Genomic DNA, 18,983 nt, shown 5'->3' on the forward strand with positions numbered 1-18,983 from the left:
TTTGAGTCAGGAATTCAAGTGTGTTGTTTTTCCATGCAAGCAAGCCCTTTTGTTGGGTCAAATGACATCAGAAATGCTGCTTCTACATGGATTTTACCTAAAATAGGCCCCCTCCCCCCCCCCCAAAAAAAAAAGTTTGTTCGAAACCTGTCAAAACCTTCTTTGATGCACAAATATTGCCATTGATGATTTGTTTCACTTATTCAGTCATCTGTTACATCAACTTTGCCTATTCGAATCGAAAGTGATGACTTGTATGGAGTCTAAGTGCTGCATATATGATGAAACCAAGTTTGGCTTTTCTACCTTAATTCTTGACGCGAAACGCTGTTACGCATGACGCTTTCAACGGCAACTTTTATGAATAAATCTGTGTGTCATTGTACCGGAACTTTGTGATCTTTGTAATATCAGCAAGACAACAGGGCTTTTTTAGCTTTAATAAATAACAATATTTCATATAAAACATAACACTTTAGTATAATGCATAAATAAATACAGTGACATGCATATATAAACAGATATTCCAGAAAATCTGTATAGTATACTGTGTACATACTATGAGTTTTTGAGAATAAGGAAAGAGCAGAAAATCCAATTACCCGTTCACGTACTTTTTGTACCCCCTTTACGAAAAGTTATAATTATACAACATTCTCTAAAGATTAAACCTTACAAGAGCTGACTTCTGTTGGTTTTGTGAGAATACCTGAGCTGATTACACACGGCTGATTGAGCAGTGTATTGCATATGTCTTAAAAAACAAGACATATGACATGTCGTGAAGTAAATGTACATGATTTTTAATGTGGATATTTTGACAATACAGAACAGAATAATTATGAAAAAAAAGTTGTCTGCATTGTTCTTTTTTTATCTCGTTGTATTATAAACATTCGCCGTATACAAGAACCACTAATCCGTATTGGTTTATTGAAATATTCACAATCTATTAATTCTTCCTGCTATCCGCTCTTGTCATCGGCCGTGAGCGACTTTTCTACCATACGTCCTGTGTTAATACGTTGTTGTATTATCATTTGTAAACGAATTCACTTTCGTTATTTTATTATCACTTCCTCTTGATTTGTTCCAGCAGATCCGTGATCTGCTGCAGCTTATTGCTAGTCAGTCGCTCCATTTCAACCATCTTGGAATCCAGGTCATTCAGGCGTTTGGTGACCTCTTCCTGATTCGTGTAGTACTTCCGGTCCATCTCGCGCATCTGTTCTCTGAACTCTGCGTCAGCTATCGATACGTACCAGCGTTCCGGTGACACGCCGTTAACAATACTGTCTGCAAAGCAAGAACGGGTAATATTTCGGTGAACACAAGAGAAAAAAACAACATACACAAGCAATGAACACAGCGGAAATTACATTACAAAAAAAAACTCAAATAAAGAGATTCCTTTAACGTAGTTATTATTTAAAAAAATGTGATTTTGTATGATGGTTTTGATATTGTTAAGATTGTTATTGAGTGCAAATAAGTACCACACCAAATAAAGAAACGAAGAGGCTATGGGTATCAGTGTACTTTGCAATATTGTATTTGTTAAACTTAATGTGGCATTTACATACACCGATTGTGAATTTTATTTACGGAGGATCAGAGAATGCAATGAACAAAAACTTACAAATGCTATTACGCAATTAGGAACAGTTTTCTAATATAATAATTAGCGTTCAAATACCTTCTAAATAAGATTCCTTTCATATGCGATCATTATTGCACGATATGTTTTGAAGTACGGAGTCAAAAAACAAGAAAGAAACCCTACACAAATCATGTAAGTTGTTTTAAAATGTTTCGCACATGGAACGTTGCCATCATTAAGCTATTCAAGGCGCAGGAGATAGTTTTGGTGTTGTCCGTCTGTCATTACCTCCTTATGTTACACACATTTCAGGACTTTATCTCAGAAACTATATAAGATTAAATTATGACTCTTCGTGTGTGTATAGATATCAACGAGGAGATGTGCCGTGAAAAGAACACACTTCGCGATTTCTTAAATAAGAGTTATTTATATTTGTTCTTTTTATTATATCCGTTAGTCACAAACTTATTTGGCTACACATTAGAAACTGTTTAAGATTTCTACATCAAACTTCATTGATGTATAATATACATTAGGTATGGAATGATGATATTGTTTTCTTTTATCAGTTATAAAACAAAAACAACACTTAAAAAATGTCATTGTATACACAGAATGTCAATAATTTGAATTTATTATGGTATATTCATAGTAATCAATATAAATAAATATAATGTTGATAATGTTTACTCATTCTTGAGAAGTATTAAATATATTATTTTTTAAACCATGTGTTATTGATATATATTTGAAATTTAGTTGCTGTATTGACATGAACATAAATAAAGAAATAGTTTTGTGTTTTAATAGGCATTTTTTAATAGTCAGTTTCACCTTAAATTGAGTAATATTGCAAACATCTTAATTGCTCAGTGTTCAACATACATGGAGGCCTCAGTAAATGTGAATAACTAAATTTCGCCCATGTATCCCGGAATGACCAACAATCTTAGGACATGCCACATATATTTTATATACATGTAAATACCAATGAGAAGACGTACCAAGCAGAAGAAACATATCCCCTATACTTTCTTAAATAAGAGTTATTGCCTCTTGTGCTATGTGTATGATGTACATTTTCAGGGCTTTATCTCATACGATACAATATTTTAACATGAAACTGTGTATGTGTATAGAATATATCCCATTTATACCAAAAACCCAGAACAGGCCATATATATATCCTTATCCTTTTTGTATGATGTAACTTATCAGGGCTATATCTCAGATACTAACAAGATTTCAACATGAAACATCATAGGTGTATATACATCAAGGGCAAAAGTGTAATGCATTAAATAATAATCCTACACTTATTTTACAGGTATAGCTCTGAATGTGATTGTTTATTGTTAGTTTTCTGTCTTGTTTTGTGCCTCCGGCCATCAAAACAGCCTGATATTACGGAGCGTTACATTTAAAGAGGTATTTTTCGCCCTTGTACACCCATTATTGCTTTGCTTAATTTCTCAATGCCACTCACTTTCCAGCAATATCAGCAAGTAAGTGATAAGCGTTTATTTTCTATTAATGTTCGCTCTATATCTCAACTTTACTCGCTAGGAAATTTCGTAACACATCACAAAATTTCATATTTAAAGTAGTGTGATCCTTACCAACGCCGCCATGTTTAATTTGAACGTTCGAGAACTTTCCCGCGACCGGAAATGATGACTCCATCTCGACTCCGAGGCTGACCACCTCAATACGCCACGTGACTTGATTCTCCCTCAGAATCGTCGTGTAAGAGTCGTTCATCATCGCGATCAGCAAATTCAGTAGGATAATGGTGGAGAGGGTGATGTAGATGAGGTACAGGATTTTGGAGTACGCGGGCGTCCTTCCCGCGGCGACCAGGTTCTTCTCATATTCTCCTTCGAACAACTGACCCATGCCAATCATCATGTTGAAAGTGAGGAAAAGTGTGTCGCCGGCAGTAAGGTAGTCATTCACGATATCCTGAGACACTTGGAACAGAGCGTGGAACGCGAAGCCAAACGCCAAGATCACGAACAGGTAGACAATCCCGAAGCGAACAACGTCGCGGAGCATCATACTCAATAGCATGCGGTAGAAATAATGGATCGCACGTATTCCCCGTGTGAACGAAATAGTTAAAAGCCAGCCGATGCAAACGGCGGAGGAGAAGAAATAATCGTTGTACGTGTAACGCACAGAAAACAGCACAATCCACGCTAGAACGAGTCCAGCAAAAACAGTGCACACAAAAAGAAATATATAAGAGCCAAAAATGGACACGCCCAGAGCGATTCCGCTCTTCCGGCTGAGTCGCGCCTTCCTTTTTATGTCTCCCGTCCAGAAGTACCGTCCGAGGCTCCAGAGCATGTACAGGATGATGACTGCAGGTTCTAGAGGGACGAACGCGTATAAGAGCACTGTTTCCGGGTCCGAGTAAGAAATGCTCGATTCATTCCGTAGTTTCTCAAGCAAGTCGATTCCAACGTACGTGAATACGCTCATGTAGACGATATGAACGACCATCAATAAAGCAAACGTCCAGGCAACCATTGACGTGTAGTACCGTTCAATCATTTGTATCGGAGGCAAATCGAGAATCTCCGCGGCCCGTGTTTTAACCGTGTGAGTAATGAGCCACTCCATTCCCGAGAGTCTTGATCCCCCGGCACCGGCGTCTGCATTCATGTCCTTTTCTAAGAGAGGTGAGACGGATGCTCTACTGCAGCAACCCCGAATAGCATTGTTCGTTCTCGGAGTGATCCCGGTGATATCAAAGCTGTAGGTATGTACTCCTGTAGGAATGTCTTTGGTAACATCGTACTTTGTTACATCGGGCATCATCAGCAATCGCGAAAGAATGTCCGGTACTCCGTATTTGAATGCCATGTCTAAGACGGAAAGCCCTTCGCCGTTTACAACGTTGTTGACCAGGAATTGCGTAGCGTCGCGCCGAGAAGACATATAGACCTCGCGGTTTTCTTCCTCTGGGAACGGTATATTCTTTTTTATGCACCACCACTTAACAACATTGTCAAACACGGTGTCGAGAACTTCGAGGTGGCGGCTGATATTTTTACTGTCCTCCACGCATGCAAGCGTCAGGCGATGAAGCACCGTATTACCGTTTACATCTTTACAAGACAGATCAGCCCCAAGTCCAATCAGCCTTTGAACACAACGGCTGTGCCCCTCGGATGCGGCCAAATGTAGAACCGTCTCGCTGGTTGCGTAAGATTGCTCGTTTATCCTCGCATCGCGTTTCATGCTTTCAAAGATATCCAGCATCATATCGAGTGCCTCGGGTTGACCGGGTCGCACAGCCTCATGCAAGGGGATCAGGCCGTCCTTGTCACGATCCTTGAAGCGAACAAAACGGAACTCCCAGAGAACTTCCGGTTTGGCGTGTTTGCCCGCGATATGTAAAGGGTTGTTACCTTCGTTGTCCTTATCATTTAAGCTCTCCCAAGCGTGCGTTTTAATAATGTAGTCCACAAGTTCTCTCACAGTCTCGGCGGTTATATGTTTGGAATATCCAGCTACGTGTAACGCGGTTTCTCCTTTGCTGTTTTTAACGTCTGCCTTTGCTTTGCATTTCAGGAGAACTTTTACGGTATTTGAGTATCCCCTATAGCAGGCGATGTGAAGAGGCGTATTCCCGCGATTGTTCTGTATATTGATTGATATGGTCGAATTGAATTTGTCAATGACTTCGTGTTTGTCTGACATCGCGGCGTGGTGCAGAAACGAATTGCCGTCGGCATCAGCGCTTATCGGTTCGATATGCATATTCAACAAACACTTGATCTTGTCGATTCTGCCGTTGCTCGCCGCGATGCAGAGTGGATGTCTCCACAGCATGTCCTGGCCTCTGGTCGCCGACACCAGGCTGCTTAGCAACGAGTTGTCTTCCTCGTCCTCAATGGCGAAGTACCATGCGTCGTGGCCTTCATGATTCCGGTGATTTACGTTCGCGCCCCGCCGTATTAAATTATGTACAATGTCATAATTCCCGTTCTTTGCGGCGAGCAGTAAAGGAGTGTCACCGATTTCGTCCTGTTCGTCAAACTTTGCACCACGCTTAATAAGCATATCCAGCACATCCGTGCAGCCCTCTTTAGCGGCGTGGTGCACCGCCATCTCACCACCACGTATGCGGACGTGTATGTCGATATCCCGATGCTGCAACAACAGAGACATGATTTCCACGTTACCATAAGCCGCTGCGATTATGATTGGCGCCACAAGACCGAGTTTTCGTTTCGTGTTCGGATTCGCATTTCCCTTTTGCAGCAAGACACCTACAGTCTTAGGAAACTCGTACCGTATTGCCCAATAAAGCGCCGTAGATCCTTTGTCGTTTAAAACCTCGGTATCCGCGCCCCTGTCTAACAGCAAACTCACGGTTTCGTTGTGTCCCCACCTAGCGGCCCATAACAAAGCGGTGTCGTCTTTGCCGTTCAAATGATTAACGTCGATTCCGGTGTCTAGATACAATCGCACCAGTTGTGTGTGACCGTAATATGCGGCTAAATGCAAGCAAGAAAATAACCTTGGTCGTTGACCTTCAATGTCAATAGCTGTCTCTAATTTTATCACATCCAGCTTATTTTCTGTAGAAGGTAGTTTTGAAAGTAAAAGTTTTGCCATCTCAATATCATTTTTCTCCGTAATGATATGCAAACAATTGTTTCTTCCAGAGACGCCGGATTTGTGTACCACGTGATGTGACGTCAGCATTTCGAGTGAACATTGGTCAATCAGATTAATCGCTGTCTCCATCTTATCATGTGAAAGAGCGTAATGGAGCACATTCTCGTCTGTTTCTTTAATCCGTATATCTTGGAGCAAATTGTTTTTGCCAATGTTTGAAATAACTGACATCAACTACAAGGAAAGAAAAAAATAAACGTTAATGTTTGAACTAAAATTAAGCTTTGCAAAACTAAGATAGCAATACTGAATGAGCCATCATATCTGAACATACATTTGAGTCGTGATCAATGAAAAGTGGGTTTAATGCATGTGCGTAAAGTGTCGTCCAAAGTTAGCCTGTGCAGTGCACACAGGCTGATAAGGGACGACACTTTCCGTTTTTATGGTAATTTCGGTTTAAAGAAAGTAAGCAAAAATCCAGTATAGACGGAAAGTGTTGTGGACTGCACAGGCTTATCTGGGACGACACTTTACGCACATCCATTAAACCCCCTTTTCACTTAACGCGGCTCATTTTATATGAAAAAAGCGTGTTGTTCTTTAAGGTACTTGTAGAATAGAAAAAACACACAGTTAAAGTTTTTCGATTGGTTAAAGCATTTTTATATGGGTGTCCATAGTTGAATGTCGTAGTTGTTTAAAATATATGGTCGAGAAATCCCGAGTAGAACCAGAATAATAAGATGTTGAGGCGTCCTTAGACTACCGGTAACTTGGAGATATGCATGCTGATTGCCTCAGGAAACATACGCGAATACTCGTTACTAAACGAGTACGAACACTCATGTCCAACTTTGTCTTTAACTTTCGAAACTGAACAAACAATTAACAAAATCAAACGTAACTTGCTGTCTGAATGTTAAATGTAAAATACCGAGATAAAAACGCTCGTGGTCGAGGGGCCATGCAAGTGTTTACCTTTCTATGGTCGTTGGTATCCACGGCGGCAAATATCAGCTCCCGGAGGTCATCATTAGCGCGCTCTCTTGCGGCGGTGGTTGGGCGGATTTTGGGCTCCTCGCGGAACATCAGCGGCTTCTCCTCGATGACCGCTCCATTCGGTATGCTGCGCTTGTCGACCGTGGGGCCATTCGAACTGAGTTGCTGCTTCCTCCTCTTTTGAAATCAGATGAATAAGAAAGTGATGTAATATTTTAAAATATCCCTTATAACGGAAAGTGTCCCTGATCAGGTCTCAAGCCAGTCAAGGTCTTAGTCATAGCTATGTCTTTGGACAGTATCCAAAATATCCTACAGAGAACGTTCTTTTTCAAGGAATGTATTCACTTTTGCTGTTGTAAACTCATTTAAACGCATTACATTTTGGCAGTATAATATGAATTTTTTATGTATCTTTTCATTTCATAATATTATTATAAGTGTTAAATATTTATAGATGTTGATGGCATATTTCCAAACAGGTTTTTCGTAATACAAACAAACCGGATATTCCCACTAAATTCAGAATTATTATTTTTAATTGCACAAATCATTTAAATATAATAATACCTTTATGGATGGACTATGTTAGGGGTGTACAAAATATTTATTATGACCTTTTTATGGAACTAGGGTGTTCGTTAGGTGTCATCTATATAGTTAAAGTTACAAAGACGTCATCCTTAGAACAAAAAATTATAAAACCACCCTTTACAGTCAAATTCTCAGTACCCAAATACTATACCACGACTTGAAGCTTTACGGAATGTGCATTTAAATGTATTTATCACCTAGAGGGATGGTTCTAGTTTGTTTAATTGTCCTTTGTGCAGAAAGCTACAACGCGCTTACTTTGAATGTGTGATTATTATTTTACTTAAGTGGCAGGTTAAAAATAGGAAACAACAGGTTCATCACATCGATTCAGGAAATACGGTCATAAATGCGAAACAGGACCTATGGTATGGTTGATGGTGTTGCCTATTTGTGTGGATACGGATAAAACAGTCCCGCTATAAGTTTTGCGGGATACAAGCTTAGATACTCAAGTAAATTCGGTGATAAATTTTACTTGGTATGTCTACCAGCACCCGATTGTATAAACGCTGGTTAAAGTTACCGCTCGATAACATTCAAACCTTGGTAAGTTTCAAGTAACCTTCAAGGTAACTCGATTGTATAAACACGATATACCGCAAAGTAACCTAACCGCGCATAGTGGAATTTAACCACCGGTAACTTTAACCAAAACATTCCCACAATGCATTTTCTAATGACTTAATTTTCGCGTGAAGTGTCACGCTTATAAACAGCGACATGTATTTTTTTTATCAAATTCATTTACAAATGAATTCAAAATAAAATAAAGTGTTAATTTTAACTATGAGTTCATCAAAATGACCAGGGACAAATTGATAATTATGTCGGAATTTGCATCATATAGCGGAATCTCTGGTGCTTCCAAACTGCAAGAGAGTGCTTACAAAGACGTCTCTTCTTCTAGTTGTTCTAGATGTAACATAAAAATTATACATGGTCGTCGTAACATGCTAGACTATTCTTCTAATTTGGCTTATGTTTACAATAAACTTATTTACTTTCTTGTACAAAAAGGGAATTTACCATAGACAAATTAAACATTGTTCAAGTTTAAATATATCTTTGTATGCAGAAATCTGCAAATGCAACCGAGTTCACCAACGGCTATTATTTGTGTCGTGTTCTGAGAAAACTGGGCATAATGCATGTGCGTAAAGTGTCGTCCCAGATTAGCTTGTTAAGTTCGCACAGGCTAATCAGGGACGACACTTTCCGCCAAAATTGATTTTTGCTAAGAAGGGACTTCATTTTAAAAAAAAATGTCATAACAGCGGAAAGTGTCGTCCCTGATTAGCCTGTGCGAACTGCACAGGCTAATATGGGACGACACTTTAAGCACATTCATTATGCCCATTTTTCTCAGAACACGACACATTTGATAAACTGCTCCGGTTCATTTTAACAGCACTAATGTACATAGAGTACATGACGTAGCGTGTGACGAAGAAGAAAGTTGTTAGTTCTCATTTGAATATAATGATATGATGGCATAAGGGTTTTATTTAACTATGCTAAAATAATTATCAAAGACCCTAGATGCAAACTCGTCAATTATTGAATTAAATGGATTATTTATGGATTTTAAAGGGTTATTAAAGGTAAGATACTAGTTCGAACGTGTTTTGTTTTTTGTTTGTACTTTTGTTGTTCCCTGTTCTCGGAGAAATGATTTTAACATGGGCGCCATTGATGCAGCGGATCACACACGGCATACCCATAAAAGAATATAAGAAACACGTTCTGTGCGTCCTTAAATTCGTCGTCCGAAGTCGGAAATCGTATTGCCCTGTAAATTAAGTCAAATAAAGTGTCAGTCGCTGCAATTTGTTGTTAACTCGTCGAAATTGTGAATGTCGTCGATAGTTAGATTTTATAATGTCGCGCGCTGCGGTCATTTTGTGTAAGTTACCTCTCGGTTACTTGTACTTACCCACCTAGGGAAGCAGGGTATGTTTTAACTGGGTTTTAACCGATCGGTATAACTAACCTAATTTTATACAAACGCTTACCGACCAGTAACCAACATGTTACCGACTTTTAACCGCCGGTATGTGGTTAACCGCCGGTTTAACTGTTTATACAATCGGGTGCTCAGGTAACTACCAGTTAACTATAAATAACGCCAGTAGATAAATCACCATCGTCACGTGGTAAACCCAGGAATGCAAACGGTATATGCGTAGTGAATTGTATATATTTTATATGTAAAATGATCAATCTACTTGCGTTTTTTATAGTGTGTTTATCGTTATGTCAACGATTTTCGCAATGTACTTTCGATTTCACATCGCGAAATTTTATTACAGAATATACTGAAAATATGAAGTTTTTTTATGTAATGTAATATACCTGTCGTAATAATTTAACCAATATAAACTAATAATTGTAAAAAATTCGGTATTTTGGAACTTCCCTTGTTTCGTTATTCGTGGTTGACGGTCCCTTTAAATGGAGCAAACCATTTGAAATATGATAATACCTTTATGGTTGGACAATGTAATACTATAACACGACTTTCAGCTTTTCTGAATGTCGCATTTAAAGGTATTTATCACCTAAAGGGATGGTTCTAGTTTGTTGAAGTTTGTACATTACGCTACAACGCGCTTACTTTTAATTAGTGATTACTATTTTTAAGTGGCAGTGTGGTCAAAAACAGGATCAAATAACTGTAGTGCGTTCAGTTACAGCGAACGTTCGCCAATGATCGTTCGTTTCCGATTCGGTCTTATTGAACGATAAGTTCGGCGCGAACGTTTCAAGATGGCGGCTCCCAGAAATTTGTAGCGATTTTGATGGCGGAAATCGCTAATAACACAGAAAGTACTTAACTAACAGATATTTCCAAAAAAAAAACTATAATAATTTGATTATAATTACAAGTGGTGTGGATGCGATAGTGTTATTTTTCATTAGCGATCGAAATTTAGTGTAAGAGGTGCATTGAATCAGTTATAAAACAAAGCCCTAAAATAGCGCAATACATTATAATCTTCAAATGTAGTTGTAATTTTCTTTTACATTGAATGAATTTTCGTTTCGTTTACATTTAATGAATGAAAATATTAATAAATTTTAGCATTCACATGGAAAAAAACAACACCTGCATATTTTGCGAATTGAACTGTCTTTGTATGCACATGTATATTGAAAACTCTAATGTAGTGATTATGAGCTATACAAATCTGGAATTTTATTATACCATAAATCTATACATTTATTTTACCCAAGTTTTTTATATCGATATTTTGATCAAACGCGATTGCTTGTTTTCACGATGATGTTTCGAACACTTCAAAAACGCACGATCTTTACACGTTATTATATCGGTTTACATTTGCAGGTACCCGTTAAATACGATAATTGTGTAGCAGTAAATTTCTACACTATTTAAAATGTATTGTCATTATAAAACACTTAAGTGTTATGTTCAAACTGGCTTATATATATACTGAATAGTTCCTGTTAATCCATTTCGAACAAATGTACGTCTATTTTTTAAATATGTTCAAATGTTTTATTAAAGCAACTGTTAAGTTTTTGGCTTAATATGCCCAGAGATGACACGGAGGTATCATAAATTGTGTTTAATGACCAGACACATGTGGTTAATGACCCCATACTGAGTCATACAAATATGGGTCCCTGGGTTTATGACACCCTGTTTTCTTAGTTATTGTCTGGACAGTATCCGATCATACCGAGATAATCGGTTTGTGATGAGCAAAGGGGCAATTAAACAATGGGTGGTTAAAAATGCTGAAAGAAGGAGTGTCAAAATTGGTGTGAACAATTAAATACAAACATTTACACGTATCAAGAGGATTTAGTTAATCTGTAACAAGGTAAGTCTTTACGGACATATAGGTTGAAATAGTTTCTTTATGTTGATAACATAAAATCAACCAATTTGTTGTTTGTTTTCGTCCTTATTTGTGTTCATTCATTGGATTCTATTTAATATGGAAGAATTTCAATTTCTGAATATTTTTGTTGTTCTTAAAATGGGTCGCGAATATGATTGAAATCTTATCACGATGCGGATCATCAAACGCAAACAATAGCAGAATGGCCGCAGTGTTGGCGGCCAAAATTTGAGGATGCGCAAACGTGACGTTATTATCGGAATCCCCAAAACCTCCTAGATTGTAGGACATAAGCCCCCCAGGACAAAACCCCCCCAATGAAAAAATGAACATTTGGACAATTGCCCCCCAGTAGAAATGACAGGTAGGATATAAGCCCCCCAGTGCTCATTTTGCATCTGGACATTTGCCCCCCAGTGCTTATTTTAGAAGAGGACATTTGCCCCCCAGTGCTAATATCATATGTTGTTTCCATTAAACTAGTATATCTCTGTCTTTGGATTCATTATTATTTCATATCTCACAAATATATAATCATAGAAACTTGGATCATTATAATTTGAAATAAAAAAGGTCCAGAAACTCACTTGAATTTCCTAATCTTAGGTAAAACAAACATCTTAAAGAATTGTTCTTTAATTAATCAATCAAACGGATTATCAGCTTGTTAAAGGTGTGACATGTGGCTTTGATCATAAACTTGTTAATGAAAATTAATGGCTTCTTTATTTAATCAATCAAAAGGATTATCAATAATAATTATCATAACTTAGTACAAATAATGATAATTAAAGTGAACACATATAACAACATTTAAAGGCAATTATTTTTGTAGTTACATTGTTTGAGTGACAATTAACTAAAACTTAGTATATAACGAAACTATCACATTTCAAATGATACATTTCATCATGGAAATTATTAAGAGTAATAAAAGGTCTGAGAAATTACTGAAGGATGGGTACTCTTACACCAAAAAGAAGTCTCGTAAAGAATCAATACATTGGGAATGTTCCAAGCGCAGAAGCGCTTCATGTAAAGGAACCTTGACAACTAATCTTGATGTAAGTATAATATTAAAATGCTATTTGTTATCTTTGCTATCATAACTTTTAAAATAGCGATTTGCAAAATTAATTCCAGACAGTATTGCATAACTTCACAAATTTAATTATTTGAAGTAAAGGTAAATGTAGTATTTGTAAGCTTTACCAACATTCAAAATATCAATTAATTTACATAATTAATTCCAAACAGATATACAAAACGTCACAAAATAATTTTATATATAATAAATTAAATGTTTCATTTCTATTATCATTAGTTACAATATTAAATTATTGTTTTTATATATTCAGGTTACTATGGTCACATCATCCACAACACACGGTAACGATGCTGACCACTTAGCCATAGAAGTTATGAAAGTCAGAGAAGAGATCAAATCCAGTGTCGCCTTATTTATCCCTTCCATTATTTAAGCCTTTCAGTGGTGGTTATTGGATAAATGGATTATCATCTCAAAGGTTTTGAGTAATCAGGTGGTGATAATTGGACATGATTATCTGCTCAATCGAGTAATGTCATTGAAAATTAGGCACTGGGGGGCAAATGTCCACTTCTAAAATAAGCACTGGGGGGCAAATGTTCAGATGCAAAATAAGCACTGGGGGGCTTATATCCTACCTGTCATTTCTACTGGGGGGCAATTGTCCAAATGTTCATTTTTTCATTGGGGGGGGGGGGGGGTTTTGTCCTGGGGGGCTTATGTCTGGATCCCAACCTCCTATACACTTTGTTTATTGTTCAATTCACTTTATGTACTACAAAAAAGGGAAAAAATATCGAAGTAACACTAAACAAATACAACATATTTATTTGTCCGCCATCTTGGTTTCGCTAGCGAACTACCTCCCGAGAGGGTTCGCTTCGGTTCGCTTCGGTTCGCGGCGAACCGAGCGTTCAATAGCGAACGTTCGCGACCGTTCGCGAACTATAGCGAACGTTCGCTGTAACTGAACGCACTACAGGTTCATCACGTCGATTCAGGAAATACGGTCATAAATGCAAAACAGGAACTATGATATCGTTTGTGTTATTGCATATTTGTTTCCATGGGGATAAAACCGTCCCGCTGTTAGTTTAACAGGATACAAGTTCAGCACACTTAATTATCGTGCGCACGAGGATACCTCTCTGACGATCCTGAGCTGCACAAAGTCCCCATCCTCTCCGGCCGGGTCGCTTGCAGGTTTCTCCTTTCGCTTGCCGCCCGTTGCATCCATTTCCGGTCTGAAATATTGGGACAAAATGAGAACGAACGTAAAATGGAAATTAACGAGCCGCTTTTAGGATTTTCGCCGGGGAACTGAATGGTGTTTTACAAACAAGCACTGGAGTGATTGAGGTTTGTTTTTCAATCCAATTAAGGACCTTAAAATAATAGACAACAATGATTTTATACGAGCTAAAAATGGTTTTTATGATAGTTAAGCGTTGTATGATTACAACGATCTGGTGAGCTGTTTCATGGTGAACATGAATACAACGAACTTCGTCAATAAGGGGACATTTTTTTAAAGGGGCCTTTTCACAGATTTTGGCATTTTTTAACTTATTCATTAAATGCTTTATATCGATAAATGTTAACATTGAATCGTAAAAGCTCCAGTAAAAAATCAAGAATAAAATTAAAATAAGGAAAAGAACATTGCCCGGAACAGGTTTCGAACCAGTGACCCCTGGAGTCCTGCCAGAGTCCTGAAGTAAAAACGCTCAAGCCAACTGAGCTATTCCGCCGAGTACACGTATGTTGACGTATTTTATACCTTATATAAGCAATCTTCCTAGTTTCACAAAATTTAACGACAAAAACAGAACTCTCCAAATTATTCAATCGTTTCGAGTTGCAACGCTTTATAATTTTTAGGTTTTAAAATCGTCAAAAGATGCATATAATGGCTATATTAGACCATGGTAAATGTTCAGTATTACTGTTTCCTCACAATTATCATAACTTAAACGAAAATTTGCGAATCTGAAACAACTTTTTTCAATTTTGTCAATTTACCAAAGCGTGAAAAGATCCCTTTAAATATTAACGTCGCGCTGATAACAATCCAAAATTTATTGTATGAAAAGATTTTCAAATTTCTAGCACTATATGCATAATTTAACGGGTTTGTTTTGTACAAATGTAAGTTAAATATTTAGTATCATGTGAATCCCAATGTAAATGCTAACCTTTGAATTATGTTTCATTAAAAGACGTCAATTTAATTTAATTTAAATTGTAAATTCAATAAATAAAAATCGTTTGACAAATATAAATGCGATTTGTTGTGATGGAACATAGCTATACATATATTTCGTATATATAGCTTTATTATGTAAATTTAACACATGAACAATATAACATTTATATTTCAACATTCAAACAACCAATACTGTATATAATATGGCATGTGATCGGCAACGAACAGGTCCAATAAGTAGGGTGCCCAATAATCTTTCAATAGCATGTTGCTTTGCTATGAATGCGCATGCGTATTTTTTTCTGTATATGGAACCGTGACATGTAATTGCTTAAGTAACATCAATACGAACTGTTTTATTAATGTTCAACCTCGTAAATACCAGCACTCCTTGGCTGCTCGTTTCTTATTCATAAGATTTCGATCGAGTGAGATCGATATTTAGAAACACACCAATCAATATCAGCCAGGCAGAATGCTGATCATTTATCTGAACCATGGGTACGATATAAACAGAAATTCGATTTATTGACAAATTATTTACTTTGGACCGACACCTTTAATGTTAGCATGCGCTCTCTATTTAAATCATTGATTTAAAGTTTGATAGCGTAGAATCAGTTCGACGGGAAAGATTTTAGAACATTTGGCAATTTAACCAATTAGTCTAAAAATACACAATAACATGTATAACAACAACCCAAACTAAACACGTTTACAAAACTACAGCTATGCAAATATATTTATTACAAATATGACCATCAATTTTTAAATTCAGCAACAATTTTGCGCGCTGAATTTTTTTTTGTTTAATTCATGCTCATACATAATTTAATAAAGGATATTTACCTCACTTAGCGGAGCAAAGCGGGTGTATTGTTTCAAAACTATATCAGAGTTAATACTTAATAAATTGAAAATTAATGACTTTCGCCAGAGTATTTCTACATTTAATGAACTCACTACAGGCTCCTCATACTGAATTTCATTTATAAATAAATTAAGCATTTACATGTTCACTACACTTTTAATACAATGAATGCAACACTATTATATAACATAAATTTATATAAAATGGCTTGTGTAATAAACTAGAAGCAATATCACATTTCGCAAATTACGATTAAAATCGTTGCGGTTATAATGGGCTTATTCTATAAAATATATTATTTAAACACCATCCATATCGTACAATTAAAATCAACATAGAACAGTGCCTATTGTTACATTTTTTATCAAACAAAAAGCAAGAAAGGGGCAATTCAAATAATGTATGAAAATTACTACATTGCATAATGACACATATTTTTATTGAAACTACATTGTAATTTGGTGTGTCACTTGACTGAATGTTAAATGGAAGAATAGAAGTTTTATCAAAAAACGTCATATAATACAAGGGTTTAATAACCAATCAGGACTCACACCCCCTCATCAGGGTTCTATCCAGGAAACGTTTTCTCAAAGGTTATGACTTTTCTAATTGTAAATTATATTTGTATATACGAAATAAAAGCTTTTTTAAGTTACATAATATCAGATGACACGGTGAGCTGTAGCACGTGAAAAAAAGTATCCGAATATATATTCATAAAAAATATGGTGGTTTCCATTAATCAAATTCTACAGGTACTTGTTTGGTGTGCCTTCAATCAAGGAAGACTATTCGTTTAATTCCGTATGTTCGCCTTACCAGTGATTGGCCCGAAAATAAATAGTAACGCAATAATTGTTGTGACAAATATGGTAAAATTGATCAACTATCGTCAATCCCAATGTGACATGTCTTCATGTTCAATGAAATTATATATTCTCTCATGTTGAAGTGTGTATTTAAGAGACAACCCCCCTTAAATATCAATGCGTCTTTTTGCTGTTAATTATTAAACAGGGAAACTTACGCAATTGTTTATCCACGTTATACTAGTATATCTCCATATGAACAAAAATATGTATTCCAAACGTTAATTTTCACTTTAAATAGTAATACAACGTTTTACAATGAGATAAAAATAGTATTTCATGTATATTTCATACACAGTCGGTATTACGTGTCCCGATATTTGAATAGACGATTTCACGATCAATCGCGACAAAGACTTCGTCGATCTTTTATAAAGAATACTAATCCGCTGTAAAGGTTTAAATATTGCTGCATGTTTAGACACGCATAATACCACTTTAAATTAATTGCTCGCTGTACCTACATGTATCTACATGTGTTTTAAAACATTTGCCCCTAATACGTCTATGAGACGAAGTCAAATGTTTTCCTGCTACTACTAAAACTGGTTATGTTTGTGTTGCTGCTGTTACCAGTAGATTTTATACTATTGCTACTGCCGAAATAATAATGAAGATACTACTACTACTACTACTACTACTACTACTACTACTACTACTACTACTACTACTACTACTACTACTACTACTACTACTACTACTACTACTACTACTACTACTACTACTACTACTACTACTAGTTATGATGATAATGATGATGATGCTGCTGCTGATGATGATGATGAAAAATTACTTAAAACAAACTTTGTTATCGACATAAAACTTTTAAGTTCTGCCAATATGTAAACACAACACAGGGATGTTTTTGAATTGACCTTGCTTGAGTCCACAACCAGAGCAGTTTTAAAGCGAAGTGGTTCAAAACACATGAATTACATTAGTATAAATACCATGGTGGTAGCGGATCATTGACTGTTACAAAAATGTTAAAATGTTGTGAGGTATAAAGCAAATAATTAGAAGTAAAAAGTTATAAGTTATATTTAACAAGTAATGTACAGGATTCTTTATATTGGAAGATTATTTGTGGGCAGCGTTTTATAACAGCCTTTGGTTCACTTATATCACATACTTGTGTACAAATGTGCATTTGTCTACATACTTCCCAAAATGCACCTTAAAACTAATATATGAAAATGAAACACACACCTGTTCTCATCCCTTTATGGGTCGATCACTGCTTTAAGTCTTTACTCGTTAATAAAATCCTCAATACACTTTGATCTTTAAAGCCCGAGATGAGAACAGAAGTATAAATGTTCTAATCTGTGCAATTATATATCCACATCATACTTTATTCATGCATGAAATCTTTCTTTCTAATATCATAAAATCCTGACCGCAAACTTTTTTATATTGTGATGGTATGTTTGATATTTAAGAACTTGTCGTATGCACAATTATGTTTACAGGAACTGATGAGTTACATTTGTTTAAACATGTGTATAGACACAGACTGTATTGAAATTAGATCAACGTTTTATGAATAGTGTTTCAGACAAAATTATTATATTGAACAACTGGTTCCGAAATGGCAGACGAAATTTTTTCCTTTTGTTATTTTGTGTTCCCCTTTTCGCTAATTCTTGGGTGGTTTCCTCGTCTATTCGAGGCAATAGACATCGTCGGACTCTAAAGGACAGCTCACTCATTGCATCACTCTCCAAATTAAGAGAAACGTAAAAAACAGCGTACGTTTTCGTCGATGGGATGAAAACTTGAAGTTGTTGTGCTCACAGATGCATGTTAAGAGCCCCATACACCAAGCACGTTCTTAGACAGTTCGACCACGTTTTGAATAAAATGTAGAACGAGATGTGAACTTGCTTGAAAGTGTAGTTTTGGTCAGAAAAAAATCTGCATTATGACTAAATGACGTTTATACACAGTTCGCGCTACGTGCAGCTCGTTCCTATCCCGTCCTATCCCGTTGCCAGTCCGTCTTTATCCAGTTCAAATCGGGTCAGTATCCCCATTGTCCCCGTTGGTATACCGTTTCCAGTCAGACCGAGTCCGTCCTCAGCCAGTTCGATTAAGTTCGAACGCAGTTCTTATTTATTCGTTGTGCAGTGGTAACTCGTTCAGAGGTTGTTCTCACTCCGTCGTACTACGTTCTTAGTACCTTTAGGACGTAGTTGCAGCCATTTTATGCACGGCGATTATAAAACCGACTACGTTCCTGCCATTTGTCATTTATGTTTCACGCTTTGAGCCGACCAGACG

General features: G+C 36.7%; 1 protein-coding gene across 1 annotated transcript; it reads right to left on the minus strand.

Annotated features, from left to right (window-relative positions):
- Positions 1 to 510: 510 nt before the first annotated feature.
- On the minus strand, positions 511 to 17,023 carry LOC127861123 (ankyrin-3-like). The gene is made up of 5 exons (XM_052399499.1): positions 16,859 to 17,023; positions 13,896 to 13,995; positions 7,217 to 7,414; positions 3,223 to 6,469; positions 511 to 1,296 (listed from the first exon to the last, which is right to left on the minus strand). Exons 2-5 carry the CDS (start codon positions 13,986 to 13,988, stop codon positions 1,073 to 1,075), a joined length of 3,762 nt encoding a protein of 1,253 aa, XP_052255459.1. The 5' UTR covers positions 13,989 to 13,995; positions 16,859 to 17,023; the 3' UTR covers positions 511 to 1,072.
- Between the last annotated feature and the right edge of the window lie 1,960 nt (positions 17,024 to 18,983).

This window comes from Dreissena polymorpha, chromosome 15 (assembly GCF_020536995.1).
Source record: "Dreissena polymorpha isolate Duluth1 chromosome 15, UMN_Dpol_1.0, whole genome shotgun sequence".
Classification (NCBI taxonomy): domain Eukaryota; kingdom Metazoa; phylum Mollusca; class Bivalvia; order Myida; family Dreissenidae; genus Dreissena; species Dreissena polymorpha.